The sequence below is a fragment of the Pristiophorus japonicus genome, chromosome 5 (genome assembly GCF_044704955.1).
Source record: "Pristiophorus japonicus isolate sPriJap1 chromosome 5, sPriJap1.hap1, whole genome shotgun sequence".
Taxonomy (NCBI): Eukaryota; Metazoa; Chordata; class Chondrichthyes; family Pristiophoridae; genus Pristiophorus; species Pristiophorus japonicus.
In genome coordinates this window covers 294,845,469-294,872,991 of record NC_091981.1, presented here as the reverse complement: position 1 = coordinate 294,872,991, position 27,523 = coordinate 294,845,469, and the positions used below count along the sequence as shown (strand labels likewise).

The 27,523-nt window shown below is 48.4% G+C and overlaps 2 protein-coding genes across 2 annotated transcripts in view; both read right to left on the bottom strand.

Moving 5' to 3' along the window:
- Positions 1–25,927, bottom strand: slc52a3-2a (solute carrier family 52 member 3-2a). The gene is made up of 5 exons (XM_070881872.1): positions 25,595–25,927; positions 14,532–14,595; positions 8,412–9,522; positions 4,883–5,006; positions 1–3,901 (listed from the first exon to the last, which is right to left on the bottom strand). The coding sequence occupies exons 3-5, from the start codon at positions 9,440–9,442 to the stop codon at positions 3,689–3,691; spliced, it is 1,368 nt and encodes a 455-aa protein (XP_070737973.1). The 5' UTR covers positions 9,443–9,522; positions 14,532–14,595; positions 25,595–25,927; the 3' UTR covers positions 1–3,688.
- Positions 25,928–26,289: 362 nt separating this feature from the next.
- slc52a2 (solute carrier family 52 member 2) overlaps positions 26,290–27,523 on the bottom strand; it is a 50,404-nt gene continuing 49,170 nt past the window's right edge. The window contains exon 5 of the mRNA XM_070881879.1: positions 26,290–27,015. Coding sequence (XP_070737980.1) covers positions 26,962–27,015 — 54 coding nt within the window. The 3' untranslated portion in view covers positions 26,290–26,961. The remainder of the gene's footprint in view (positions 27,016–27,523) is intronic.

Sequence of the window (27,523 nt, the reverse complement as noted above, 5' to 3'; positions counted from 1 at the left end):
GATACTTTATTGTCACATTGTTATATAGCCAGCTTGAAATAAAATCTGAAGAGTATTTAATTAAAATATCCAGACGTCATCAAGACACTAGAACTGAGAGGAAGGTAGAGATGAATCATGAATTCACTGGACTAGAAATGGCAGGAAAGAAAGGAATAAATCGGAGACCGAGAGAAAGGTTATGTTTTAATCATTCGCAGGATGTTGATGTCGCAGGCAAGGCCAGCATTTATTGCCCATCCCTAATTACCCTTGCGAAGGTGGTGGTGAGCTGCCTTATTAAATACAACTGAGTGTCTTGCTGGGCCATTCCAGAGGACAGTTAAGAGTCAACCACATTGCTGTGGATCTGGAGTCACATATAGGCCCAGACTGGGTAAGGACGGCAGATTTCCTTCCCTAAAGGACATTAGAGAACCAGTTGAGTTTTTAACGACAATCTGATAGTTTCATGGTCACCATTACTGATGCTAGCTTTTTATTCCAGATGAATTTTAATTATTTGGATTTAAACTCCCCAGCTGCTGTGGTGGGATTTGAACTCATATTAATTTTAGATTTTAAAATAATGTGCAGAATCATAAATTGAGCCGAATACCTTCCATGTTTAGTCCTGTTTGAAGTGTGTGTTCCCCTAAGGTCCTTTTGTTGGTTCCCGCCCTCCCCAGCCGTACACCTCCGCCCATTTTTCTTTCACTTTGCCTCCCATACAAACGGGAAGTGTTGGGAGTATTTTATGAATCAAATACAAGACAATCAACTGGAATTGGAACCCTTTCTGGTAACTAAGAACCCTAAGGGTAGATACCATTCTGGCCACTATCTCTAAAGCGTGGCATCCTTTGGCATATCCAGCTGCCATCTACCTTTCCCCGTGGAACTACCTCTCTTTCTGAGGTACAAAATACACCAGCATCCGCTTCTCACCCGTTCTTCATCCGTTTGGCCATTGTGAGTGAGTCACAATAGCGAGTATCAGCAGGCTATTTTTGGGGGGGGGGGGGTGGAGGGACTGATTTTCACTCAGAATGTGGGCAATGCATTACTGGCAGGGCCACGCTTATTGTCCATTCCTACTTAAAGAAAGAAAGATGAACTTGCATTTTCATAGCCCTTTTAACGGCCTCAGGATGTCCAAAGTGCTTTACAGCCAACGAAGTACTTTTCAAGTGTAGTCACTGCTGTACTGTAATGAGATGGTGGTGGGCCTTCTGTCGTGGTTTGTCACAGCCATAACCTTATCCTGACCTCCTCCAACATCTACACACATCCACATCCTGATCACTGGATAATGGCCAGGCATTGGGAACCTAACCCAAAGGTACGGAGGTCAAAGGTTGAGCCTCATTATTCACTCCTGGGATGTGGGTATCAGTGGCAAGGCCCCACCCCTAACTGCCCTGAGAAGGTGGTGATGGGCCCTCTTCTTGAACCACTGGTTTGACAATGTGCAGCGTGCTAGAGCACTTCAGAGGGCAGTTAAGAGTAAACTGCATTTTTGCGGGACTGAAATCACATATAGACCAAACCAGATAAAGACAACAGATTTCCTTCCCTAAAGGACATTAGTGAACTGGTTGGGTTTTTACATCATTCTGACAGCTTCATGCTGACTTTTACGGACGCCAGCTTTTTATTAGATCATTTTTTTAAAAAAACTGATTTAAAATTCTCAAACTTCCCGTGGTGGTACTCAAACTCATGCCCGCTCTGCCCAGGCTCAGATCAGCCCGAAGCAAGAGTGAGCCTGGGGGAAGGGTGGGGGGGGGGCTTCCTGGCATCACTGGGCAACTGGGGAGCCGAACTCATGACCACAGCCAGCGCTGCACCTGGTGAGATGGCAATTGGGACAAAGCCGACACAGTGGTGATACCCAGTATGACCTCTCACCCTCTCCATCTGACCTACAGGAGGAGCCACCTGACACGAGCAACTTCCTGAGCCGCTCGCCCACTCTTACAACATCTTAACCGACACCCACGGGTGTTCCCCATACCCGGGATGTGTGGGGGGTTGCGGGGAGTCGATGCCCCAAAGTGCAGCAGCACCAAGTCCTGCTGTAGTTTAAAAGCACCGGCACCGGACAGTATTTAACTGGCCTGGGGCTCCACTGGCTGCTGTCACTCAATGGCAGCAAATTTCCAGCCGTGCTTCCTGCGAGTGGGTGAAGGAACCCCTGACTGCCGGCTGTGCTAATGCAGTATGGGCAAGATGTTCCGCCATTGAGCGAGGGAACAGAAGCAGGCTGCTGGAAAATGATGGTATCTAAAAAGGAGCTACACTAAAAAGCGACACAGAAGACATTTTAAATAAAAACGAAAACTAGAGAAAGAAGTCCTAATAAAGACCCCAAACCTTCAAAAAGATGCCCACCAGCCCCTTGACTTTCCATACCCGGGCTAAAAGGGTTAAATGATGAGGACAGGTTGCATAGACGAGGCTTGAGTTTAGAAGATTAAAGCGTGATCTAATTGAGATGTTTACAATGATTAATATATTTGATAGACTAGACAGAAACTATTTCCTCTGGTGGGACAGTCCAGAACGAGGGGGAAGAACCTTACAATTAGAGCCAGGCCGCTCAAGTGTGATATCTGGAAGAACTTCTTCACACAAAGGGGAGGGGAAAACTGGTATTCTTTTCCCCCAAATTACTGTTGAGGCTGGGGGCCAATTGAAAATGGCAAGACTGAGATTGATATTATTTTTGTTAGGTAAGGGTATTAAGGGTTATGGAACCAAGGCGAGTAAATGGAGTTAAGATACAGATCAGCCATGATCTAATTGAATGGCGGAACCGGCTCGAGGGGCTGAATGGCCTCCTCCGCTTCCTATCGCTCTGGCTGCAATTTTACATGTTGTGCTGGACTCCAGTTTTAGGGTCTTTGGAAATTTCCATAATTCTGCGAAAGCTGTGCTCATTCAGGGCAATTAGAATAGGGCCCCACCATCAGATAGCTAAAGACAATCCAAGCTACAACTCACTAAAGGCTCATTTTGGCCACATGTTCACCTCTTAGAACTACTCAGAAAAGGGACATGTCTTTCGCCCGAATGAAGCCTCTGATTTTCATAGAGTAATCCCATCTGGCTCCAGAAACTGATCAAATTGTCTGACTGCCGCCTTGTTTATACTTCCCCCTGGTGAGGTGTTCCACCTCACCTCCACCTTTGGGTGGAAAGTTCCCTTCTGACTCCAAGATTTTGAGCTGGTGTCCTCTGGGATTTGAAACCCTCACCATGGGGAACGTAATGAAAAAAGACCACGGTCCATCTCATTCGCCTTCTATCATCCTGGCAGTTGCATGATACAATGATAATGGAGTCATTGAATAATCATGACAATCCATCGCGATCAGTTATGTGACAGCAGACCCAGATACAATGTGAGGAAATGTCCGTGACTCTGGGACTTCCGCTGATCTCCTGCCCCCGAAGATTTGGTAGGATACTGGGAGAAACCCCTCCCCACCCACCAAGGGAAATTCTACTGCTACCTAGGAACGGAGTACAGTCAGGGGGCTGAAGCTCAGACACGGTAACTTAAGACAAAAGCTATGGCAGACATCAGCGCCGTCATTTCCCGTGGTACTAGTAACGGGTTGTATTGCTTCGTCTCCAGTCTATCGCTATCCTTTCGCTTTCATCAGCCGTCGCCCAACTGTGTCCTTCCGCCCGCGGGCGCTGGTCACAGAGGGCACTTGGTGTTGCACGGGTCGCCAGAGCGGAACAGGCTGTAGACACTGACCAGGGGGAACATGGTGAGCGCGCCTAACATGGAGCCCAGCTGCACCACCGCTCCACACAGGACGAGGGCGCTGTGACCTTCGTCGCGCAGGATTATACCGATCATCACTTTCACGTACGAGAGTGTCCCGACAAAGAGGATCCACGACAGCACCTGACAGGGGGAGAGAAAAAGAAACTAGTTAGATGGTCAGCATGTTACAATGCCAGCCGTGGCTCAGTGAGTAGCACTCGTGCCTCTGAGTCAGGCGGTCGTGGGTTCAGGTCCTACTCTAGAACTTGCTCACTTCAGTGCAGTACCGAGGGAGGTACTGTCCTTCAGGTCAGATGGGAAACCCAGGCCCCATCTGCACTCTCAGGTTGGTGTAAAAGATGCAACGGCATTATTTTCCTACATCACAACTGTGACTACACTTCACAAAGTACTTCATTTGGCTGTAAAGAGCTTTGGGACGTCTGGTGGTCCTGACAGGCACTATTGTCTTTCTTACTATTGCGAAGAAGAACAGGGAAGTTCTCGCCGGTGTCCTGGCCAATATTTACCCCTCAACAAACATCAGTTAAACAGATTATCTGGTTGTTATCACATTGCTGTTTGTGGGAGCTTGCTGTGCACAAATTGGCTGCTGCATTTCCCACGTTACAACAGTGATCACACTTCAAAACTACTTCATTGGCTGCAAAGCACTTTGGGACGTACTGAGGTCATAAAAAGGGCTACATAAATGCCAGTTATAGAGTCATTACGGCACAGAAGGAGGCCATTCGGCCCATCGAGTCCATGCTGGTTAGAGGTTCTTTCTCTGATGTGCTGGAACTCTATAATTCGGTTGTCTCTAGCTGGTTCATGGCACTATTTTATCCTATATTTATCTTTCAACCAATGCTAAATAACAGATTATCTAGTGATTATCATGCTGTTGTCTGTGGGAGCTTGCTGTGCCCAAATTGTGTTTCCTACATTACAACAGTGACTACACTTCAAAAAGTACTTCATTGGCTGTAAAGGTCTTTTGGGTCGACCTGAGGTCATTAAAAAAAGGTGCTACAGATTTGCAAGTTATTGCTGTTCTTCATTGAGACAGATTTCAGATTTGAGTTGTTGTATAATTTCAGAATTGTAAAAGTAACTCACGATGAGGGCTTTGCCAGCCTGGGACTGGACCAGCCAGGGACAGGGGCTCAGGGCAGCCATGCTCATGATGTAGGACCCCACGCCAGTGCCGGCAAGCGTCAGGAACCCCATCAGCCTCAACGACCTAGAAGGAAAAGCGTAGAACGTTAACGGGAGCCAGCAAGACCATCACGGCATTCGAACCAAAAACCGTGCCAGGGAGTGCCACCAAAGACTGAATGTTACAGACAAGAGGACACCGCCACTTGGTTCCCGATCTCTGCCAGGCTGGCCGGCTCTGTGGTCTTTCTCCCCACCATTAGGAAGTATTTTGGACTTCCCAGTGGAGATCAGGAACCACCGGGGCTCCAAAATCTGCTTTCACCGAGAGGGGTCGGGGACTTGGGAGTTGTTAGACAGCTGGGGTCCGAACTCTACTTCAGCCCATCCGGCCTCTGGGTTGGAGAGGGGAGGGAGGGATGCTTCAGTTGTACAGAGCCTTGGCCAGACTCCAGCTGGAGTAACTGCGTTCAGTTTTGGGCACCGCGCCTCAGGAAGGATATCTTGGTCTTGGAGTGAGTACAGCGCAAGATTCACCAGAATGACAGCAAACCTTAAAGAGATTAATATCGAGGCCAATTCCCACAGGCTGCTATATTAATGCTGTTTTGTTTTGGTCACCTTCACTGTGTCAGTACCACTCCTCCACCACCAGGGGGCAATGATGCGCTCTGTAAATCACCCAAACTCACGTACCCCACCCTGTGGCTTAGATTAGGCTTGTATTCTCTCAAGTATCGGAGATTGAGTGGTGATCTGATCGAGGGGTGTTTAAAATGTTCCAAGGATTCAATAGGGTAGATAGAGAGAAACTATTTCCTCTGGTGGGGGGAGTCCAGAACAAGGTGACATAGTATTAGAGACACTTTGAAGCCTAAATCCAGAGTCATTTTTTCATATATCTAGGCACTGATTTGGTGCCATCATATCGCATCACACCAGCTCCATGTACAGTGGAACCTCCTGCAGTTTGGCTTTCCTGCCACAGGGTGGGGTACGTGAGCTTGGGTGGTTTACAGAGCGCATCATTGCCCCCTGGTGGTGGAGGAGTGGTACTGACACAAGGAAGGTGACCGAAACAAACCGGCATTAATGTAGCAGCCTGGGAATTGGCCTCGATATTAACCCTCCCCACAACGGGTGGGAGAGGGTCAGGACGTTCGGGTGAAAATGTTTTAAAATAGGCAACACTTATATTTTCCATTTTCAAGGCAGTGGGTTTCGAGATGTGAGAGTGTCTCATGGGATACCACAATAACATATTTAAATCAGGCAGCCACAGTACAATTGGGAGCCTGATTTAAATCTAACAGTTGCCGTGCGGGTTTCATAGAAACATAGAAAATAGGTGCAGGAGTAGGCCATTCGGCCCTTCGAGCCTGCACCACCATTCAATATGATCATGGCTGATCATGCAACTTCAGTACCCCATTCCTGCTTTCTCGCCATACCCCTTGATCCCTTTAGCTGTAAGGGCCACATCTAACTCCCTTTTGAATATATTTAACGAACTGGCCTCAACAACTTTCTGTGGTGGAGAATTCCACAGGTTCACCACTCTCTGGGTGAAGAAGTTTCTCCTCATCTCGGTCCTAAATGACCTACCCCTTATCCTTAGACTGTGACCCCTGGTTCTGGACTTCCCCAACATCGGGAACATTCTTCCTGCATCTAACCTGTCCAATCCCGTCAGAATTTTACATGTTTCTATGAGATCCCCTCTCATTCTTCTAAATTCCAGTGAACACAGGCCCGGTTGATCCAGTCTTTCTTGATTCAGTCCTCCCATCCCTGGAATCAGTCTGGTGAACCTTCGCTGCACTCCCTCAATAGCAAGAATGCCCTTCCTCAGATTTGGAGACCAAAACTGTACACAATATTCCAGGTGAGGCCTCATTAAGGCCCTGTACAACTGCAGTCAGACCTCCCTGCTCCTATACTCTTGCTATGAAGGCCAGCATGCCACTTGCTTTCTTCACCGCCTGCTGTACCTGCATGCCTAGGTCTCGGGAAACCCGACAGTGAACGGGAGGGGAGAGCTGCCAGTACCACAAGGTAAGTGCCTTTCACAGCACTGTGTGTGGGCCAGGAGGTGCAGGCGTGATATTCCAGTCAACGACTTGCTGAGTGAAAAAAAAATACTCCTCAGCTTCCCTCTGCTTCTTTTGTCATCTTATGGATCACATCTTATAAAAGGTAGGTGGTTTACCAGTTAACGTACACACGATCGCTGCGATTTCCTGGGCTGGTTTTGATCACCTGAGGGGGTCGGAGATGGATTTTCCTGATTATTTTCCCTTTTTGGCCCTGGGTTTCTTTTTCTGGAAATTTTTGCCTCCCCCAGGAGAGGGGGGGGGGGGGGGGGGGGGGGGGAGTGTCTAATCAGGATGCTCCAGGCATCAGGAGTATCTGTCTTTTCCCTGCCGTCATTTTTATACGTTTGCAACCCAGAGATCATAAGCTCAAATTCCATCTTGGCAAGTTGGGAAATTTAATTCAATAAATCTGATCATTTGTGGGCTGGTACCAGGAATGGCCATGAAAGTTTGCAAAAACCCAACGGGCCCTTCAGGGCTGTAGGTTCAAATCCCACTCCAGGGACTTGAGCACATAAATCTACGCTGACACTGCAGTGCAGTGCTGAGGGAGTGCTGCACTGTCGGAGGGGCAGTACTGAGGGAGTGCCGCACTGTCAGAGGGGCAGTAGTGAGGGAGTGCCGCACTGTCGGAGGGGCATACTGAGGGAGTGCTGCACTGTCGGAGGGGCAGCACTGAGGGAGTGCCGCACTGTCGGAGAGGCAGTACTGGGGGAGCGCTGCACTGTCGGAGGGGCAGCACTGAGGGAGTGCTGCACTGTCGGAGAGGCAGTACTGGGGGAGCGCTGCACTGTCGGAGGGGCAGTACTGAGGGAGCGCCGCACTGTCGGAGGGGCAGTACTGGGGGAGTGCTGCACTGTCGGAGGGGCAGTACTGAGGGAGCGCCGCACTGTCGGAGGGGCAGTACTGGGGGAGTGCTGTACTGTCGGAGGTACCGTCTTTCGATGCGACATTAAACTGAGGCCCCATCTGCTCTCTCGGGTGGACGTAAAAGATCCCATGGCACTATTTCGAAGAAAAACAGGGAAGTTATCCCCGGTGTCCTGGTCAATATTTATCCCTCAACCAACATAACACAAACAGATTATCTGGTCGTTATCATTGCTGTTTGTGGGAGCTTGCTGTGCGCAAATTGGCTGCTGCGTTTCCTACATTACATCAGTGACTACACTCCAAAAGTACTTAATTGGCTGTAAAGCGCTTTGAGACGTCCGGTGGTCGCTATATAAATGCAAGCCTTTCTTTCTATGGGATCCTTCTAGTTCAGCCTGGCCTACACACCACTCCTGTCCCATAATACATGTTTGACTCTTAATGTCTACCGGGGCATCTCGGGATTGGCAATAGTGTTGCGTGCATTTCAAGTACAGATAGTAACAAGAACAGCAGCTTACCGGTTTGGGTAGAACATGGCAACGAAGCATGCCAGCGGGTTAGCCATGGCTCCAAGGGCAGCAGATAAGTGATAAGCCAAATTCCCGTATGGCAGGCACGAGTAAGACTGAATGGAAGGCAGGACCGCATTGGTCAGTGCGTTTACCCACGCGAGGACAAGGAAAATCAGGACCATCTCTGAGCGGGAGTACTTCCCAGTCCCGGAAATGGCCTTCACCCTGGCTTCCTGTTGACTGTCCGAAGCAGTGATCATGGGTCTCTGTTCCGGCACCTCCCTGTTGCAGAGCTCCGCCCCTCCGTTGGTGGCTTCTGTCTGTTTGACGTACTTGCTGGTTGCTCGTTGGCGACGGGACTGTGGGAGATGGTTGAGGAGAATGAATGCCGCCAGGCAAACGGCCATCACGCCACTGAGGAAAAAGAAGAAGACCTCTGGAGGGAAATTGGCCGGCTGGTACTGGGCTACGAGCCTGTCGCTGTCGCCCCCAGTTGAGTTGGAGGACTGGCTGCCGGTTGTGTTGGTGGTGCTGTTGACGCAGTTAACTATTCCGACGCCTTGGCCTAACGCGACGAGGCCTGGAACCAGCCCGCTGAGGCCCTCTCCAATGAAGTAGGTGGTCAGGAACTTGGGCTGCAGGCGGGTCATGAAGGGCAGGAAGGTCACCGAGGACGTGCAGTCCACCAGCGAGAGGAAGAACGCCAAGATCAGAAGTGCCGTGCTGTGCCGCGCACCGGTGAACACACTCGTCACCTTCCAGAAGAAAGGCAGCAGAAAGGAGGCCATAATGCCAAAACACACAATGGTGTAGATCACGCCCGACTCGTTCAGCTTGCTAGGGAAGAACTTGTGCATCAGTGTGACAAACAACGGCCCCACATTGGCCAACTGGATGATGATAGTGAGGTATGAAGGGAGATACCAGCCTTCTGGGATTTCCGGCACGATGAGAGGTAGTTCTACCCACAGGCCATTGATAGCTATCCATGAGCCCATTCCAAACAGGGCAGCCAGCACATGGACCATCAGCGCCATGGTGATCACTTGGGTTCAGTGGGTGCTCAATGGTCTTCGATGGTGGTCGCCCAGTTACTGAACGTGAAGCAGACGTTCTCCTTCAAAAACAAAAGACAAACTGATTCAGTAAAGCAGTGTGTTCCTGCTCATTCCACTGTTCGCTCTGGGAATAGGCCACTTTTCTACTTGGGTTGTCACAGGAACAGGAGGAGGCCCATTGAACCTTTGAGCCTGTTCCGCCATTCAATGAGATTGTGGCTGTTCTACGACCTAACTCTATATACCTGTCTTTGGCCCATATCCCTTAATACCATTGGTCAACAAAGCTTTATCAATCTCCAATTTAAAATTAACGATTGATCTAGCATCAATTGTCATTTGTGGAAGAGAGTTCCAAACTCCTATCACCCTTTGTGTGCAGAATTGTTTCCTAATTTCACTTCAGAAAGGTCTGGCTCTAATGTTTATACTATGCGCCCTAGTCCTAGACTCCCCAACCAACAGCAAGCCTTCTCCAGCTCAAGTGGGACACAGTCACGTGTAGAGTAAAGCTCCCTATACTCTATCCCAACAACGTGCCTTAACACCCCTACCCCTAGGGAGTGCCCCTGCCGTAATGGTTTGACAATGGCCCAGAAATTGTTGGACAAAATGGCAAGTTCACAGCATTTGCCATTAATAGTGTGTAAAACACCCCCAGCAATTCGTGGCGAGGCAGAGATATGCCATGAGTTTCGATTCTCCACAAATTGCTGGACGATTTGCAACAACAGCCTCAACAAAACGGGAAAAATGACTGTCTTGCCATGTGTCTCTCCATTGAAGTTCATTATGTGTCATGAGATTGCTGGATTTATGGCGTTAATCTCGCCGCAGCCATTTAGGGTAAATCATGTGTAAGGCCCCTGTTAACAACCTGATTTATGGTCCTGACACAAAACTCTACCTTGGAGGCCGAGAAAGGGAGCAATGGAAGTTCCCCTCCAGGAGGTAGTGAACTGTTGCTGTGCATGTACACGCACACACACACTGACACACACACACACAGACACACGCAGACACTCACTGACACACAAACACACACACTGACACACACACAGACACTGACACACACACAGACACTGACACACACACACTGACATGCACACACTGACACACACACACTGACACTGACACACACACACTGACACGCACACACTGACACGCACACACTGACACGCACACACTGACACACACACACTGACACACACACACTGACACTGACAAACACACACACTGACACACACACACTGACACACACACACTGACACACACACACTGACACACACACACACTGACACACACACAAACAGATACACTGACACACACACAAACAGATACATTGACACACACATACAGACACACACACACACTGACACACAAACACAAACACATAGACACACACTGACAAACACACACACACACTGACAAACACACACACACTGACAAACACACACACACACTGACACACACACACTGACACACATACATAGGCACACATACATAGACACAGACACTGACACACACACAGACACTCACTGACACACACATACAGACACACTGACACACACACAGACACTGACACACACACAGACACTGACTGACACACACACAGACTGACAAACGCACAGATACATTGACACACAGACACACAGCCACACTGACACACACATACAGACACACACACATACAGACACACTGGCACACACAGACACACAAACACAGACACACACACACACTGACAAACACACACTGATACACACACACATACACTGACACACACACATAGACACAATGATACACATAGACAGACACTGACACACATAGACAAACACTGACACACACACTGACATACACACACTCACTGACACACACATACAGACACACTGACACACACTCAGACACAGACACACACACACACTGACACACAGACACACACACATTGACACTGACAAACACACAGACACACGCACAGACACACTGACATACACACACAGACACACACACTGTTATGCACACACACTGGCACACACACACAAACACAGACACACACACACTGACAAACACACACACAAACACACACTGATACACACACACACACTGACACACACACACAGACACAATGACACACACAGACAGACACTGACACACACACTCACTGACACACACACTGACATACACAGACACTCACTGACACACACATACAGACACACTGACACACACTCAGACACAGACATACACACACTGACACACAGACACTGACACATAGACACACACACATTGACACTGACAAACACACTGACAAACACACACACAGACAAGACAAACGCACACACACACTGACACACACACACTGACATGCACACACACACTGACACACACAGACACAGACTGACACAGACAAATACACACAGACACTGACATACACACTGACACGCACACACACAGACACACATGCACACACAAGCACATATTGACACACACATATTGACACACACATCATCATCATCATCATAGGCGGTCCCTCGAACGGGGATGACTTGCTTCCACGAGTTCATAGGTGTTTTGATGAAGGAGTTGATGTTCCAAGTCCTGAACTCCATTAAGGGGGTGGAAGATGCCTGTGCGTGGATTTTTTAACATGTGGTAGTTGTTGTACACCAGCCACCACACACGGGCTTGACAGAGCTAGGCCTTTATCCAGTGGCAAGGGTAAACCAAGACGACTGGAGACCTGCTCTGTTGCACAGACCTAGTGCACACACATATCGCAGTGTGGGCTGGCCCCTGGGCCCTCGGCTCTTCTGGGCCCCGAACCTTCAGTCGCCGCACCTCCGCCACAAACACTCGCCGCTCCTCCGCCCCGACCTTCCCACTACTCTGTACCTGGGCCCTGCCGATGCTCCTGCCCACGCTCCAAAACGGCGACCAGGGTTTTGATGAAGTCACCCAGTCGCCCATCTCAAAATCCTTGGAGCAGTTCAGGCTGGAGGTTGAAGTGGTACACTGCTCCAATTCTTTTATAGCCCGACCTGTGGAGCTGTTCTCTCGCAGGTCGGGGGGCCATGACACACACACACACACACTGACACACACATTGACACACACACACACACACTGACACACACACACACACACTGACACAAACATTGACACACACACACTGACACACACACACTGATACAAACATTGACACACACACACTGACATACACACACACACTGACACACACACACACACACACTGACACACACATTGACACACACACACTGACACACACACACACACACTGACACAAACATTGACACACACACACACACTGACACACAATTGACACACACACGCACACTGACACAAACATTGACACACACACACACACTGACACAAACATTGACACACACACTGACACACACACACATACTGACACACACACACACACTGACACAAACATTGACACACACACACACTGACACACACACGCACACTGACACAAACATTGACACACACACACACACTGACACACACACGCACACTGACACACACAAACATTGACACACACACACGCACACTGACACAAACATTGACACACACACACGCACACTGACACAAACATTGACACACACACACTGACAGATGCACACACACTCACTAACACACACACACAGACACACACACTCACTGACACACACAACAACAACTTGTATTTATATAGCACCTTTAACGTAGTAAAATGTCGCAAGACACATCACAGGAGTGTTATAAGACAAAAAAAGTAAATTTGACACTGAGCCACAGAAAAACAAATTACGACAGATGACCAAAGGGTCAAAGAGGTAGGTTTTAAGGAGCATCTTAAAGGTGGAAAGAGAGGTAGAGAGGAGGAGCGGTTTAGGGAGGGAGTTCCAGAGCAGTTATAATCAGGGATGCTCAAAAGGGCAGAATTTGAGGAGCGCAGACATCTTGGCTGTGGGTTGTGAGGCTGAAGGAGATTACTGAGATAGGGAGGGGCAAGGCCATGGATTTGTAAATAAGGATGAGAATTTTAAAATCGAGGTGTTGCTTAACCGGGAGCCAATGTAGGTCAGCGAGCACAGGGTTAATGGGTGAACGGGACTTGGTGCGAGTTAGGACACAGGCTGCCGAGTTTTGGATGATCTCAAGTTTACCTAGGGTAGAATGTGGCAGGCCAGCCAGAAGTGCATTGGAATAGTCAAGTCTAGAGATAACTCAGTCATGGACGAGGGTTTCAGCAGCGGATGAGCTGAGGCAGGGGCGGAGACGGGCGATGTTACGGTGGTGGAAATAGGCGGTTTTAGTTATGCTGTGGATATGTGGCCCGAAGCTCATTACAGGGTCAAATATGACACCTAGGTAGCGGACAGCCTGGTTCAGCCTCAGATGCTAGGAAGAGGGATGGAGTCGGTGGCCAGGGAATGCAGTTTGTGGCGGGAACCTTCCCAATATTTAATTGGAGAAATTTTCTGCTCATCCAGTACTGGATGCCAGACAAGCAGTCTGACAATCGAGAGAGCATGGAGGGGCTGAAAGAAGTGGTGGTGAGCTAGTGGTGGTGAAACTGATGGTGTGTTTTTCAATGATGTCGTCAAGGGGCAGCACATAGATGAGAAATAGGATAGATCCTTGGGGGACACCAGAGGTAACGATGTACGAGTGGGAAGAGAAGCCATTGCGGGTGATTTTCTGGCTATGATTAGACACACACTGACACACACGCACTTTCACACACACTCTCACACGCACACACACAGACTCTCACACACACACACACTGACACATGCGCTTTCATACACACTCTCTCACACACTGACTCTCTCACACACACTGACACACACACACACAGACTCTCACACACACACACACACTGACACACACACACACACACTTAGACACACACACATTCTCTCACACACACTGACACACACGCACTCTCACACACACACACACACACTGACTCTCTCACACACTGACTCTCTCACACACACAAAGTTGCGATTTATTAAAAGAATGTACAGGGATTCAGTTAATCTTTCATTTCTCCGGTTCTAACCTTTAGACTGTGGCCAGGTTCGAGAAAGCTCCTCTCCTCGGACTGTCAGTTTTCAGCTCCCTCACTGTGACACAAATAAATATTATTACAGTTTCAACAAGATAATCCATTTGTGCATCATGAGTAAATGCATTATTATAATAGGAACTCTGAACTAGTAATGTAAAACAATATTATAAGAAAATAAGACAGATCACTTTACTCAGTTGTACCATTTCTTCCTTCCTATTCAAATTTTAAATTGAATGCTCCTATGTTTTCTAACATTCTCTAATAATCTACTTATCTTTCCCCTTCAATTTTTGAAGCTAATACTTTTCACTTGTCGTTAACCTGCTCCTGCAGATTATTGAAAGATTCACAGAACCTTACAGCACAGAAGGGGGCCATTTGGCCCACCATGCCTGTGCTGGCTCTTTGAAAGAGTTCTTTAATCAGTCCCACCGTCTGCTCTTTACCCATGGCCCTGCAAATTCTTCCTTTTCAGTTCCCTTTCGAAAGTTACTGTTGAACCTGCTTCTACCAAACTTTCAGGCAGTGCATTCCAGATCGTAACAACTCACTGCGTTAAAAAACATTCTCCTCATCTACCCCCCCCCCCCCCCCCCCCGCTGGTTCTTTTGCCAATTAGTGTAAAAGGAGTGTGTTGTTTTCTTTTACAAATGTTGGCTAAAAATCAACTTCATGCCTTTCAAAGGGCCAGATTCTGATGATCGAGTGCTTTGCATCATCAGCGTACCCAGGTCGGCCTCCGACACTACAACCCTTCTCCTCGACACCCCCTAGACCTATCCTCATCAGTGGCTTGTCTCCCACAGCTCGATAGCGAAACGCACTAGTAAACGGATCTTCAGCACTTGAGGGCATCTGCCTTACCCCAGATAAAACCCTCCGACAATTCCGGTCCTCCTCCTAGCCACAGCTACTGGAGTCACATACCAAACAGACGGGAGATTCCGAGACTCAGCACTGCCCCTGTCTGCCCCTGAACCAATGGGAGAGCCAGGGAAATATCGCCTTGCTCAGCCCTCTCGACAGCCGAGGCCAAACCAGGCGCACGCACTGTACCACAAACAAGGATAAGCAGTCATTCTAAGGATCTAGATCATTACTAAGACTATCACACATCATAATATGCTGATATAAGTGTATCACAAACCATAACACATTGATGCGAGTGTTAAAAAAAAAAACCTTGAAAACTGCAGCGTGTGCAGTTAGAGACTGGGCGAAAGGAAATCCCTCTTCACTGCCTCCTTCTGTAAGACTAATGCGTGTCTCAGAGTGAGCTCTTGGACTATTGGGCATCTACACCTCAGACTGAGAAAGCAGGACACATTCACTGCCGGGGTGGGTTAAAAATACCTAATTTCTGCCCACCATCAGTAGCAAAAAGCCTGAGTTAGTTCTGCCTCCTTCCCGCGTTACAGACTTACAGCAATATGTATTGTCACCTCAGAGTGAGGCCATGCCTGTGTCCTCCTGGGTGACTCCCTCGGCCAGGTCCAAGGTCCACTCACCTGCTACTTGTGACCTCCTCAAGCCCACCCACACTGAACTCCCCTTGTGAGCAGCTGCATTATCGGTGTGCTTTTTTCCTTAAGAGCATAAAATGTAGTTTAATATTTCTGTGATTCATTTACGTTTCGAGGAAACTTGAAGTTAGTAAAAAGGGAATTATTCAATCCTGCCTTGTATTATATGTGTTCTATTACCAACTCCATAGGAACAGGAGGAGGCCATTCAGCCTGTCGAGCCTGCTCCTCCATCCTTAGTAATCGTTAATACCCTCACCTAACAAAATTCTATCAATCTCTGCTTTGAAATTCTCAATTGATGCCCAGCCTTTTTGGAGGAGAGTTTTCCAGATTGCCACGAACCCTTTGTGTGAAGAAGTGCTTCCTGACATCACCCCTGAACGGCCTTGCTCTAATTTTTAGGTCCTTGCTCTGGACTCCTCCACCAGAGGAAATAATTTATCTCTATGTACCCTATCAAATCCTTTGCCCTATCTACTACTTACATTGGAGAAATTAAGTAAAGAGGAACCATTCACTCCTGTCTGGTGCTATACAGAATTCATAGAATCATGGTTACAGCACAAGGGGGCCATTCAGCCTGTCGAGCCCATGCCGGCTCTCTGCAAGAGCTCTTCCGCTAGTCCCATTATGCATGTCTCAATCCCTCTACATATGCAGTAAACATATATTCAACCTCCCAGATCTCAATGAACAGCGGAACCTCCTCTCGCCTTCAGTCTGTTAGCAAATCTATCTCTACCGATGTTAATCCAGTTCCCAGACTCAGTAACCCCTCCCAGCTGTTACTGGCTGTATCTGCATTAAAGTTAATCCAGCAATTAATACTGTGCTCTCACAGAACTACGCATCAATCAGGTGACCTCTGCTAGAGACAAAATCACTGTCCTAAGCAGTATAGGCATTTTTTACTGCGAAAATTGCCCAGATTTTAAAAATCATTCCCAACTTTCACTTAAAAATATGATAGCGAAGGGTACGGTAATGTACTGGTTATGTTGCTGGACTAATAATCCAGAGAATATGAGTTCAAATCCCACCATGGCACTGTGGGAATTTAAATTCAATTTCAAACAATCCAGAAATAAAAAGCCAGCATCACTAAAAGTGACCGTGAAGCTGTCAGATTGTCATAAAAATCTATCTGGTTCACTAATGTCCTTTAGGGAAGGAAATCTGCCCCCTTACCCAGTCTGGGCCTATATGTGACTCCAGACCCACAGCAACGTGCTTAACTGCTCTCTGAAGTGGGTTAGCATGCCACTCAGTTGTATCAAACCACTGGGCAATAAGGGATGGGCAAAAGATGCCAGTCTTGCCAGTGATCCCACATCCCGAGAATGAATGAATGAATACTTGCACTTCCCATTACTTTTTTGAGCTGCAGGAGAGTTGGTTTATGCACCTCAGTCAGCACAGGCTTCTCTTAACCCACCTCCTTCTTGCACACAAACAATACAATATATTCAAATATGTTTTTTTTGAAGACTAAAAAGTGAAAAAGTGCAACGGTTTTGGCTGAGTCTTTTTTTTGTTGTACTGTACTTTGACCTGCAAGTGGGACACTGCTTTTTTTAAAAAAAAAAGAAAATAGTCAGGAAATGATAAGAAAGTTGTACATTGTTTTGTATTTGTTTATAGTTTGAATGTATTCCCAACATTGTCAGAAATCAGAAGGTTGTGGGTTCAAGTCCCAGTCCAGAGACTTGAGCACAAAAATCTAGGCTGACACTCCAGTGCAGTGCTGAGGGAGTGCTGCACTGTCAGAGAGTGCCGTCTTTCGGACGAGACGTTAAACCGAGGCCCCGTCTGCTCTCTCAGGTGGATGTAAAAGATTCCACAATAACTATTTTGAAGAAGAACGGGGTGGGGGTTCGCCCCACTGTCCTGGCCAATATTTACCCCTCAATCAACACCTATAACAGACTATCTGGTCATTATCACATTGCTCTCAATATAAGATCGTCACCAAGAAATCAAATAGGGAAATCAGAAGTAACTTTTTTACCCAGAGAGTGGTGAGAATGTGGAAATCGCTACCACAGGGAGTGGTTGTAACAAATAGTTTAGATGCATTTAAGGGGCTGTTAAATAAGCATGTGAGGGAGAAGGGAATAGAAGGTTATGCGGATAGATTTAGAGGAGAAAAGACGGGAGGAGGCTCGAGTGGAGCATAAACGCCGGCATGGACTGGTTGGGCCGAATGGCCTGTTTCTGTGGCATATTCTATGTAATCCTTTATGTAATTGCTGTAATTTGGCTGCCAACTTTCCTACATCACAACAGTGACTGCACTTCAAAAAGTACTTCATTGGCTGTAAAGCGCTTTGGGGCGTCTGGAGGTGGAGAAGTGTGCTATATAAATGCAAGTCTTTCCTTCTTCCTGCTCGTCACATTGCTGCTCCCAGTCTGTGCAATGCGTGATGCTGCATCATCATCATAGGCAGTCCCTCGAAATCGAGGAAGACTTGCTTCCACTCTAAAAGTGAGTTCTCAGGTGACTGAACAGTCCAATACGGGAATTACAGTCTCTGTCACAGGTGGTCCACTATGGGGTACAACGGACATGATCTTTACAGCGCGACAACTGCAAGAGAAATGCAAGGAACAGCACCAACCCTTGCACATGGCCTTCTTTGACCTTACAAAGACCTTTGACACTGTCAATCGCGAGGGTCTATGAAGCGTCCTCCTCCGTTTCGGCTGCCCCTAAAAGTTTGTCGCCACCCTCCGCCTGCTCCACGATGACATGCAGGCCGTGATCCTGACCAACAGATCCATCACAGACCCAATCCACGTCCGGACCGGGGTCAAGCAGGGCTGCGAAATCCCACCAACCCTCTTCTCGATCTTGCTCGTTGCAATGCTCCACCTCACACTCAACAAGCTCCCCGCTGAAGTGGAACTAAACTACAGTACCGGTGGGAACCTGTTCTACCTTCGCCGTCTCCAGGCCAGGTCCAAGACCACCCCAACCTCTGTCGTCGAGCTACAGTAAGCAGATGACGCCTGCGTCTGCGTCAGCATACATTCAGAGACTGAACTCCAAGTCATAGTCAACACCTTCACTGAGGCGTACCAAAGCATGGGCCTTACACTAAACATCCGTAAGACTAAGGTCCTCCACCAATCTGAACCTGCCACACAGCACTGCCCCCCCAGGTCATCAAGATCCACGGCGCGGCCCTGGACAACGTGGACCACTTTCCGTACCTCGGGAGCGTATTATCAGCAAGGGTCAGGGTGGTCACAGCCATGGTACTCACCACGTGCTGGGGGGGGGGGGAAAGAGGCCAGGTCATCAGCAGGGTAGGAGAGGCCCAGTCGTCGTTGACGAGGAAGAGGCCCAATCGCCGCTGAGGAGGAGAGGCTCAGTCGCTGTCACTGGAGGGGGCCGGTTGTCGTTGGGAATGGCCCAATCGTTGTCCACACTGAATTCCAGAGGACCACTGACCTTCCTAATGCCTGCTCCCCACTAAAGAGCAGGCCACCTACCATCAAGGGTGCTACTCAGCTAGGCTCACACAGCAGTGCCTGGTCTCCAGTCGTTGCCACTGGACCAAGACCTTGCTCAGCTAAGCCCGTCTGGTTGCCGGTGTGCAACGACCACCCCACGTTAAAAGAACTCACGCACAGGCATCTTCCACTCATCATAAATCAGTCCCACCCCCCTACTTCCCCCAACGAATGTCTGTCCCACCTCTGATTGGGTTTGTGGCTCTCATGTTGGACTGTTCAGCCACCAAAGAACTCACTTTAGTAGTAGAAGCAAGTCTTGCTCGATTCCGAGGGACTGCCTATGATGATCAGCAAGGGCAGACATCGACGACGAGATTCAACACCGCCTCCACTGCGCTAGCGCAGCCTTCGGCCGCCTGAGGAAGAGAGTGTTTGAAGACCAGGCCCTCAAAACTGCCACCAAGCTCATGGTCTACAGGGCTGTAGTGATACCCGCCCTCCTGTATGGCTCAGAGACATCGACCATGTACAGTAGACACCTTAAGTCGCTGGAGAAATACCACCAGCTATGTCACCGCAAGATCCCCTGGGAGGACAGATGTACCAACGTTAGTGTCCTCGACCAGGCCAACATCCCCAGCATCGAAGCACTGACCACACTCGACCAGCTCCGCTGGGCGGGCCACATTGTTCGCATGCCTGACACAAGGCTCCCAAAGCAAGCGCTCTACTCGGAACTCCTACAAGGCAAGCGAGCCCCAGGTGGGCAGAGGAAACGTTTCAAGGACACCCTCAAAGCCTCCTTGATAAAGTGCAACATTCTCACCAACACCCGGTAGTCCCTGGCCAAAGATCGCCCTAAGTGGAGGAAGAGCATCCGGGAGGGCGCTGAGCACCTCGAGTTTGGTCGCCGAGAGCATGCAGAAAGCCGCACAGGCAGCGGAAGGAGTGTGCGGCAAACCAGTCCCACCCACCCCTTCCCTCAACCACTGTCTGTCCCACCTGTGACAAAGACTGTAATTCCCGTATTGGTCTGTTCAGTCACCTAAGAACTCACTTTTAGAGTGGGAGCAATTCTTCCTCGATTTTGAGGGACTGCCTATGATGAACAGGTGGGACAGACAGTCGTTGGAGGAACGGGTAGGTGGGGAGTCTGGTTTGCTCCACACTCCTTTCGCTGCCTGTGTGTGATTTCTGCATGCTCTCGGCGATGAGACGCGAGGTGCTCAGCACCCTCCCGGATGCTGTTCCTCCACTTAGGGCGGTCTTGGACCAGGGACTCCCAGGTGTTGGTGGGGATGTTGCACTTTATCAAGGAGGCTTTGAGGGTGTCCTTAAAATGTTTCCTCTTTCCACCTGGGGCTTGCTTACTCTGTAGGAGTTCCGAGTAGAGCGCTTGGTTTGGGAGCCTTGTATCGGGCATGTGGATGACGTGGCTTGCCCAACAAAGCTGGTCAAGTGTGGTCAGTGCTTCGATGCCGGGATGTTGGCCTGATTGAGAACACTGACGGTGTGTCTATCCTCCCAGTGGATTTGCAGGATCTTGTGGAAGCAGTGCTGGTGGTACTTCTCCTGCTCTTTGAGGTGTCTACTGTATATAGTCCACGACTCTGAGCCATACAGGAGGGCAGGTATCACTACAGCCCTGTAGACTATAAGCTTGGTGCCAGATTTGCGTGCCTGGTCTTCAAACACTTGATGTTCAAATGCCCTCTCTCCCAGGAGGGCGCTGAACACCTCAAGTCTCGTTGCCAAGAACATGCAGAAAACAAGCGCAGGCAGCGGAAGGAGCGTGCGGCAAACCAGACTCCCCACCCACCCTTTCCTTCAACCACTGTCTGTCCCACCTGTAACAGAAACATAGAAAATAGATGCAGGAGTAGGCCATTCGGCCCTTCGAGCCTGCACCACCATTCAATATGATCATGGCTGATCATGCAACTTCAGTACCCCATTCCTGCTTTCTCTCCATACCCCTTGATCCCTTTAGCCGTAAGGGCTAACTGCCCTTTGAAAAATCTAACAAACTGGCATCAACGACTTTCTGCGGTAGGGAATTCCACAGGTTCACAATTCTCTGAGTGAAGAAGTTTCTCCTCATCTCGGTCCTAAAAGGCTTACTCCTTAGCCTTAGACTGTGACCCCTGGTTCTGGACTTCCCCAACATCGGGAACATTCTTCCTGCATCCAACCTGTCCAATCCCGTCAGAATTTTACAGACTGTAATTCCCGTATTGGACTGCTCAGTCACCTGAGAACTCGCTTTTCGAGTGGAAGCAAGTCTTGCTTGATTTGGAGGTGATGATGATGTTCAAATGCGTAATACTGCAATCACCTGGTGACAGCGAGCTCTCGATTGGCAGACACTGCGGCGTCTCGCTCACTGATTGGATGAATTAATTATGCAAATAGATGTTAACAAATATGATGTGATTGGGATTACGGAGACGTGGCTCCAGGATGATCAGGGCATGGAACTCAACATTCAGGGGTATTCAACATTCAGGAAGGATAGAATAAAAGGAAAAGGAGGTGGGGTAGCATTGCTGGTTAAAGAGGAGATTAATGCAATAGTTAGGAAAGACATTAGCTTGGATGATGTGGAATCTATATGGGTAGAGCTGCAGAACACCAAAGGGCAAAAAACGTTAGTAGGAGTTGTGTACAGACCTCCAAACAGTAATAGGGATGTTGGGGAGGGCATCAAACAGGAAATTAGGGGTGCATGCAATAAAGGTGCAGCAGTTATAATGGGTGACTTTAATATGCACATAGATTGGGCTAGCCAAACTGGAAGCAATACGGTGGAGGAGGATTTCCTGGAGTGCATAAGGGATGGTTTTCTAGACCAATATGTTGAGGAACCAACTAGGGGGGAGGCCATCTTAGACTGGGTGTTGTGTAATGAGAGAGGATTAATTAGCAATCTCATTGTGCGAGGCCCCTTGGGGAAGAGTGACCATAATATGGTGGAATTCTGCATTAGGATGGAGAATGAAACAGTAATTTCAGAGACCATGGTCCAGAACTTAAAGAAGGGTAACTTTGAAGGTATGAGGCGTGAATTGGCTAGGATAGATTGGCGAATGATACTTAGGGGGTTGACTGTGGATGGGCAATGGCAGACATTTAGAGACCGCATGGATGAAGTACAACAATTGTACATTCCTGTCTGGCGTAAAAATAAAAAGGGGAAGGTGGCTCAACCGTGGCTATCTAGGGAAATCAGGGATAGTATTAAAGCCAAGGAAGTGGCATACAAATTGGCCAGAAATAGCAGCGAACCTGGGGACTGGGAGAAATTTAGAACTCAGCAGAGGAGGACAAAGGGTTTGATTAGGACAGGGAAAATGGAGTACGAGAAGAAGCTTGCAGGGAACATTAAGGCGGATTGCAAAAGTTTCTATAGGTATGTAAAGAGAAAAAGGTTGGTGAAGACAAACGTAGGTCCCCTGCAGTCAGAATCAGGGGAAGTCATAACGGGGAACAAAGAAATGGCGGATCAATTGAACAAGTACTTTGGTTCGGTATTCACTAAGGAGGATACAAACAACCTTCCGGATATAAAAGGGGTCAGAGGGTCTAGTAAGGAAGAGGAACTGAGGGAAATCTTTATTAGTCGGGAAATTGTGTTGGGGAAATTGATGGGATTGAAGGCCGATAAATCCCCAGGGCCTGATGGACTGCATCCTAGAGTACTTAAGGAGGTGGCCTTGGAAATAGCGGATGCATTGACAGTCATTTTCCAACATTCCATTGACTCTGGATCAGTTCCTATGGAGTGGAGGGTAGCCAATGTAACCCCACTTTTTAAAAAAGGAGGGAGAGAGAAAACAGGGAATTATAGACCGGTCAGCCTGACCTCAGTAGTGGGTAAAGTGATGGAATCAATTATTAAGGATGTCATAGCAGTGCATCTGGAAAATGGTGACATGATAGGTCCAAGTCAGCATGGATTTGTGAAAGGGAAATCATGCTTGACAAATCTTCTGGAATTTTTTGAGGATGTTTCCAGTAAAGTGGACAAGGGAGAACCAGTTGATGTGGTATATTTGGACTTTCAGAAGGCTTTCGACAAGGTCCCACACAAGAGATTAATGTGCAAAGTTAAAGCACATGGGATTGGGGGTAGTGTGCTGACGTGGATTGAGAACTGGTTGTCAGACAGGAAGCAAAGAGTAGGAGTAAACGGGTACTTTTCAGAATGGCAGGCAGTGACTAGTGGAGTGCCGCAAGGTTCTGTGCTGGGGCCCCAGCTGTTTACATTGTACATTAATGATTTAGACGAGGGGATTAAATGCAGTATCTCCAAATTTGCGGATGATACTAAGTTGGGTGGCAGTGTGAGCTGCGAGGAGGATGCTATTAGGCTGCAGAGTGACTTGGATAGGTTAGGTGAGTGGGCAAATGCATGGCAGATGAAGTATAATGTGGATAAATGTGAGGTTATCCACTTTGGTGGTAAAAACAGAGAGACAGACTATTATCTGAATGGTGACAGATTAGGAAAAGGGAAGGTGCAACGAGACCTGGGTGTCATGGTACATCAGTCATTGAAGGTTGGCATGCAGGTACAGTAGGCGGTTAAGAAAGCAAATGGCATGTTGGCCTTCATAGCGAGGGGATTTGAATACAGGGGCAGGGAGGTGTTGCTACAGTTGTACAGGGCCTTGGTGAGGCCACACCTGGAGTATTGTGTACAGTTTTGGTCTCCTAACTTGAGGAAGGACATTCTTGCTATTGAGGGAGTGCAGCGAAGGTTCACCAGACTGATTCCCGGGATGGCGGGACTGACCTATCAAGAAAGATTGGATCAATTGGGATTGTATTCACTGGAGTTCAGAAGAATGAGAGGGGACCTCATAGAAACGTTTAAAATTCTGACGGGTTTAGACAGGTTAGATGCAGAAAGAATGTTCCCAATGTTGGGGAAGTCCAGAACCAGGGGTCACAGTCTGAGGATAAGGGGTAAGCCATTTAGGACCGAGATGAGGAGAAACTTCTTCACCCAGAGAGTGGTGAACCTGTGGAATTCTCTACCACAGAAAGTAGTTGAGGCCAATTCACTAAATATATTCAAAAGGGAGTTAGATGAAGTCCTTACTACTCGGGGGATCAAGGGTTATGGCGAGAAAGCAGGAAGGGGGTACTGAAGTTTCATGTTCAGCCATGAACTCATTGAATGGCGGTGCAGGCTAGAAGGGCTGAATGGCCTGCTCCTGCACCTATTTTCTATGTTTCTATGTAAACGCTAGTCAACACTCGCCCACGCCCCCTCCCTCATCAGGAAGTGATTGGCAGGATTGCTTCCCTTGAAATGACTGCATTTGGAATGTAGCGATGAACAGATACAAACACAAACCGATACAAACTCATCCTTGAACAGCGAGCTGCGCACAGCGCCCTTACCGGGGCTGTAACCAGTGCCCACTGCAAACAGCAACCTGCTGCGAGAGATTAGGATTAAATCTTGTTTATTCTTAAAGGCTAGACATTCATTCGCCTCTTGCACTGTTTGTGTTGTATTTAAAAAAACACTGATTCAGTTGAGTTTATTTTTCGAATGCAGCATGCCTTTGCCGATCTATATAAAGAGGAAAATCGGAATGACTGAACGAGAAACAGACCACGGCCCATGTAGTTCATCTTCTGGTACAAAGACTGTAATAACCATCTCTGGTGATCAATTCCAACAATCTAAGAACTGAATGTAATGAACTTCTTGATTTTCTGTTTAAACGTTAGTCATTGCCAGGATAACTATGACATTTCTGCCACTGTAGTTGTCGCGGTTAACTGTGGCTGGCGATACTTTTTGTTTTATTACGGTAGTTATGTAAACTGTCTCACTCGGGGGTTGAGTAACTGACATTGTAACCATGGCACCGTTCTTGGGGACCCCCCCCCCCCATCCATCCCCGGCTTACACAGGGCAGTCGGCGGATCCACCAGAGACACGTGTAGAGTGAGGAGAATCAGCACGTTTTAGAATAGCTCCTCTCTCCCTTTAACTGGGAATTATGAATTATTCAGTGTAGCACAATGGAGGCTGAAAGAAACACTCACCGAACACTGAGGGCCGATCACATTGACACGGTGTGATAGGGCCATTTCAAATCAAGGAGCGAGTCCTTCTTCGCCAAACATGTAAGCGAGCGATGACTCGTCATTCGCGGCTGTGACTCGGCAGAGAAGCTTTCGTGATGGTTTAAAGTGACAGCGACCGTTTGTCAGGGGAAAGCGATGCTGTACCGTACCAGGATACAAAGAGGGCAGGGAGGCACCTTTTCAACCGGGAGCTGAGACGAGGAACAGGAGTGGCCTATAATTGGACCATTCATTAAAAAAAACCGACAGTTCCATTGCAACATCCAAGTGTTTCTTAAATGATGCCAGCATTGTGCCTCAACTGCTGCTCAGTCATTGAGTGATGAAATTCTACATTTCACTCATTGCTACACTTCGAAAGACATCATTAGATGTAAAGCGCTTTGTCAGTCCAGGGGGCCGAAATGGCGCCTTTGCGCAGGGAGGGTTAACGCTGCCGGCCGGTGCTAATGGAGCGCTAATGATTTAGTGCGTGGGCGCGGTGGACACAGTGACCCACACGGAATTACCCCTTTGCGCAGGGTCAGTTAATGCTGCCAGACGGTGCTAATGGAGTGCTACTGAGTTAGAGCGTGAGTGCGGCGGACACAGCGACCTACGCGGAATTGCCCCCGGGACTCCGCTGGCATTGGCATGGTGCACCCAATGTGATGACATCATCGCCGTGCGCGCCGACCCCTTTACGCCCTTCGGGGGAAAATTGCCCCGCGGGATGCGAGGTCGGTGTGGGGTGATATCATCGACAGCTTCTCGGTGCGAGAAATGATGTTCTTATGAAGGGGAGGTGGTAGAGTGGCAGCTGTCATCTTTTTTCTGTCGGCCGACTTTTCAGTCGTGGTGACAATGTCGGCTGCAGGTGTGGCCGGGCCACCGACATGAAAGCCGTCACCCCCTCTTGGGTGCCAGGCCGCTGGTCCGGCCGACACCCTCCCTGGTGGCCCAGTGGGCACCACTGTAGAGGCTGCAGAGTTCGCAGCGGCCCTCCCCTTTAAAAGGCGAGGGGCGTTGTGACGCATCAGCGAGATGCGGCACGTCCGGGTCACGCTGACTCATTAGTACGTCGCTGATGTGCTGATTGTCGTTCCCCGTGAACGCTCCATTAGCGCAGGAAAAACACTAGCACAAGAAAACCATCCAATTCGAATTATGCGCTACAAACCCAGCGCAGGGCCATTTCGGCCCCTACAAGTCTTGATTCCTTCTTCCTGCTCCTTTTCTTCGCAAAGCCAACATTTATCGGCCACCCTGAGTTTCACTTGAGAAGGTAATGGTGGGCCATCTTATTGAACCGATGCAATCCCTTTGGTGAAGGTAGTCCCACAGTGCTACACACACAAAAGTACAGGGATGCTGGAAATGCTCAGCGGGTCAGGCAGCATCTGTGGAGAGAGAAACAGAGTTAACATTTCCAGTTGATGACCTTCAACAGAACTGGAAAAAGTTAGAGCTGTAACAGATTTTAAGCAAGTGCAAGGGCAGGGATAGAGGAGGGAGGGAGGGAGGGAGGGAGGGAGGGGGGGGGAGAACAAAAGGGACGGTCTGTGCCTTTTTTTAATGATCTATACCTCGATTAAATGACAAAACGTATGATTGTACACAGCAAAAGGAGATGGAAATGGGGCAAGTAAAGAAACAAAAGTTGGGTCTAGAGAAGTTGTAAATGTGAATAGCAGATTCATCAACAGCTGCCACCTGAAAAAATAGGGGCAGGGGTTATGGTCTGAAATTGTTGAACTCGATGTCGAGAGGTGCAGTTTCTTGAGCTTACGTTGAGCTTCATTGGATAGTGTAAGAGGCCACAGTGCTGTGACGGAGGGAGTTCCAGGATTTTGACCCAGCGACAATGAAGGAATGGTTATATATGTCCAAGTCAGGATAGTGTGTGAT